We start from the raw sequence: 502 nt of genomic DNA, 5'->3' as shown, positions 1-502 counted from the left end.
CCCTCCTCCTCCAGCCTGTTACACGGGAACAGGAGGCCATTCGGCCCGTCCTCCTCCTCCTCCAGCCTGTTACATGGGAACAGCCAAACTGAAAGCTCTGCCCATCCTGTCCCCCACCCTCATTCCAGATATCGTACATATCGAGGGGTCACAATGCCAGGCAGTCCTCCCCCTCTCCCCAGCCACCTTACCCCTGTCCCCATGACGCTGGGACCGCCCCCCCCACCGCTGTTGCCGGGGGAGGGTGGGGAGGTTTGGGGATTTAGGTGGGAGCAAGTCAGGGTGAAACGTCAGCACAGAATGTGAGCACTGTCCAGGGGGTACACTCACCGTAAAAACCCCGTTCTCCAGATCCATCACCTGAACAGTGTTGTCCCCACAGGCCATCAGCAGGCTGTTATCCTGAGAGGGGAGGCAGAGAGAGAGAGAGAGGAAAGGTGTGTCAGTGAGAGACAGACAGACAGACAGAACAGAGCGAGAGAGAGAGAGAGAGAGAGAGAGA

General features: G+C 58.6%; 1 protein-coding gene across 1 annotated transcript in view; it reads right to left on the bottom strand.

The window, feature by feature from the left end:
- thoc6 (THO complex 6) overlaps positions 1–502 on the bottom strand; it is a gene marked incomplete at its 5' end in the record, with an annotated part of 6,104 nt that overhangs the window by 4,011 nt on the left and 1,591 nt on the right. Inside the window, one exon of the mRNA XM_048621106.1 lies at positions 331–402. Within this exon, the coding sequence (XP_048477063.1) occupies positions 331–402 (72 nt within the window). The remainder of the gene's footprint in view (positions 1–330; positions 403–502) is intronic.

The sequence above is a fragment of the Rhincodon typus genome, unplaced genomic scaffold, assembly GCF_021869965.1.
Source record: "Rhincodon typus isolate 14 unplaced genomic scaffold, sRhiTyp1.1 hic_rhity00000054, whole genome shotgun sequence".
NCBI lineage: Eukaryota > Metazoa > Chordata > Chondrichthyes > Orectolobiformes > Rhincodontidae > Rhincodon > Rhincodon typus.
Note: the sequence above shows the minus strand (reverse complement) of the source record. Positions and strands in the feature narration are given on the sequence as shown.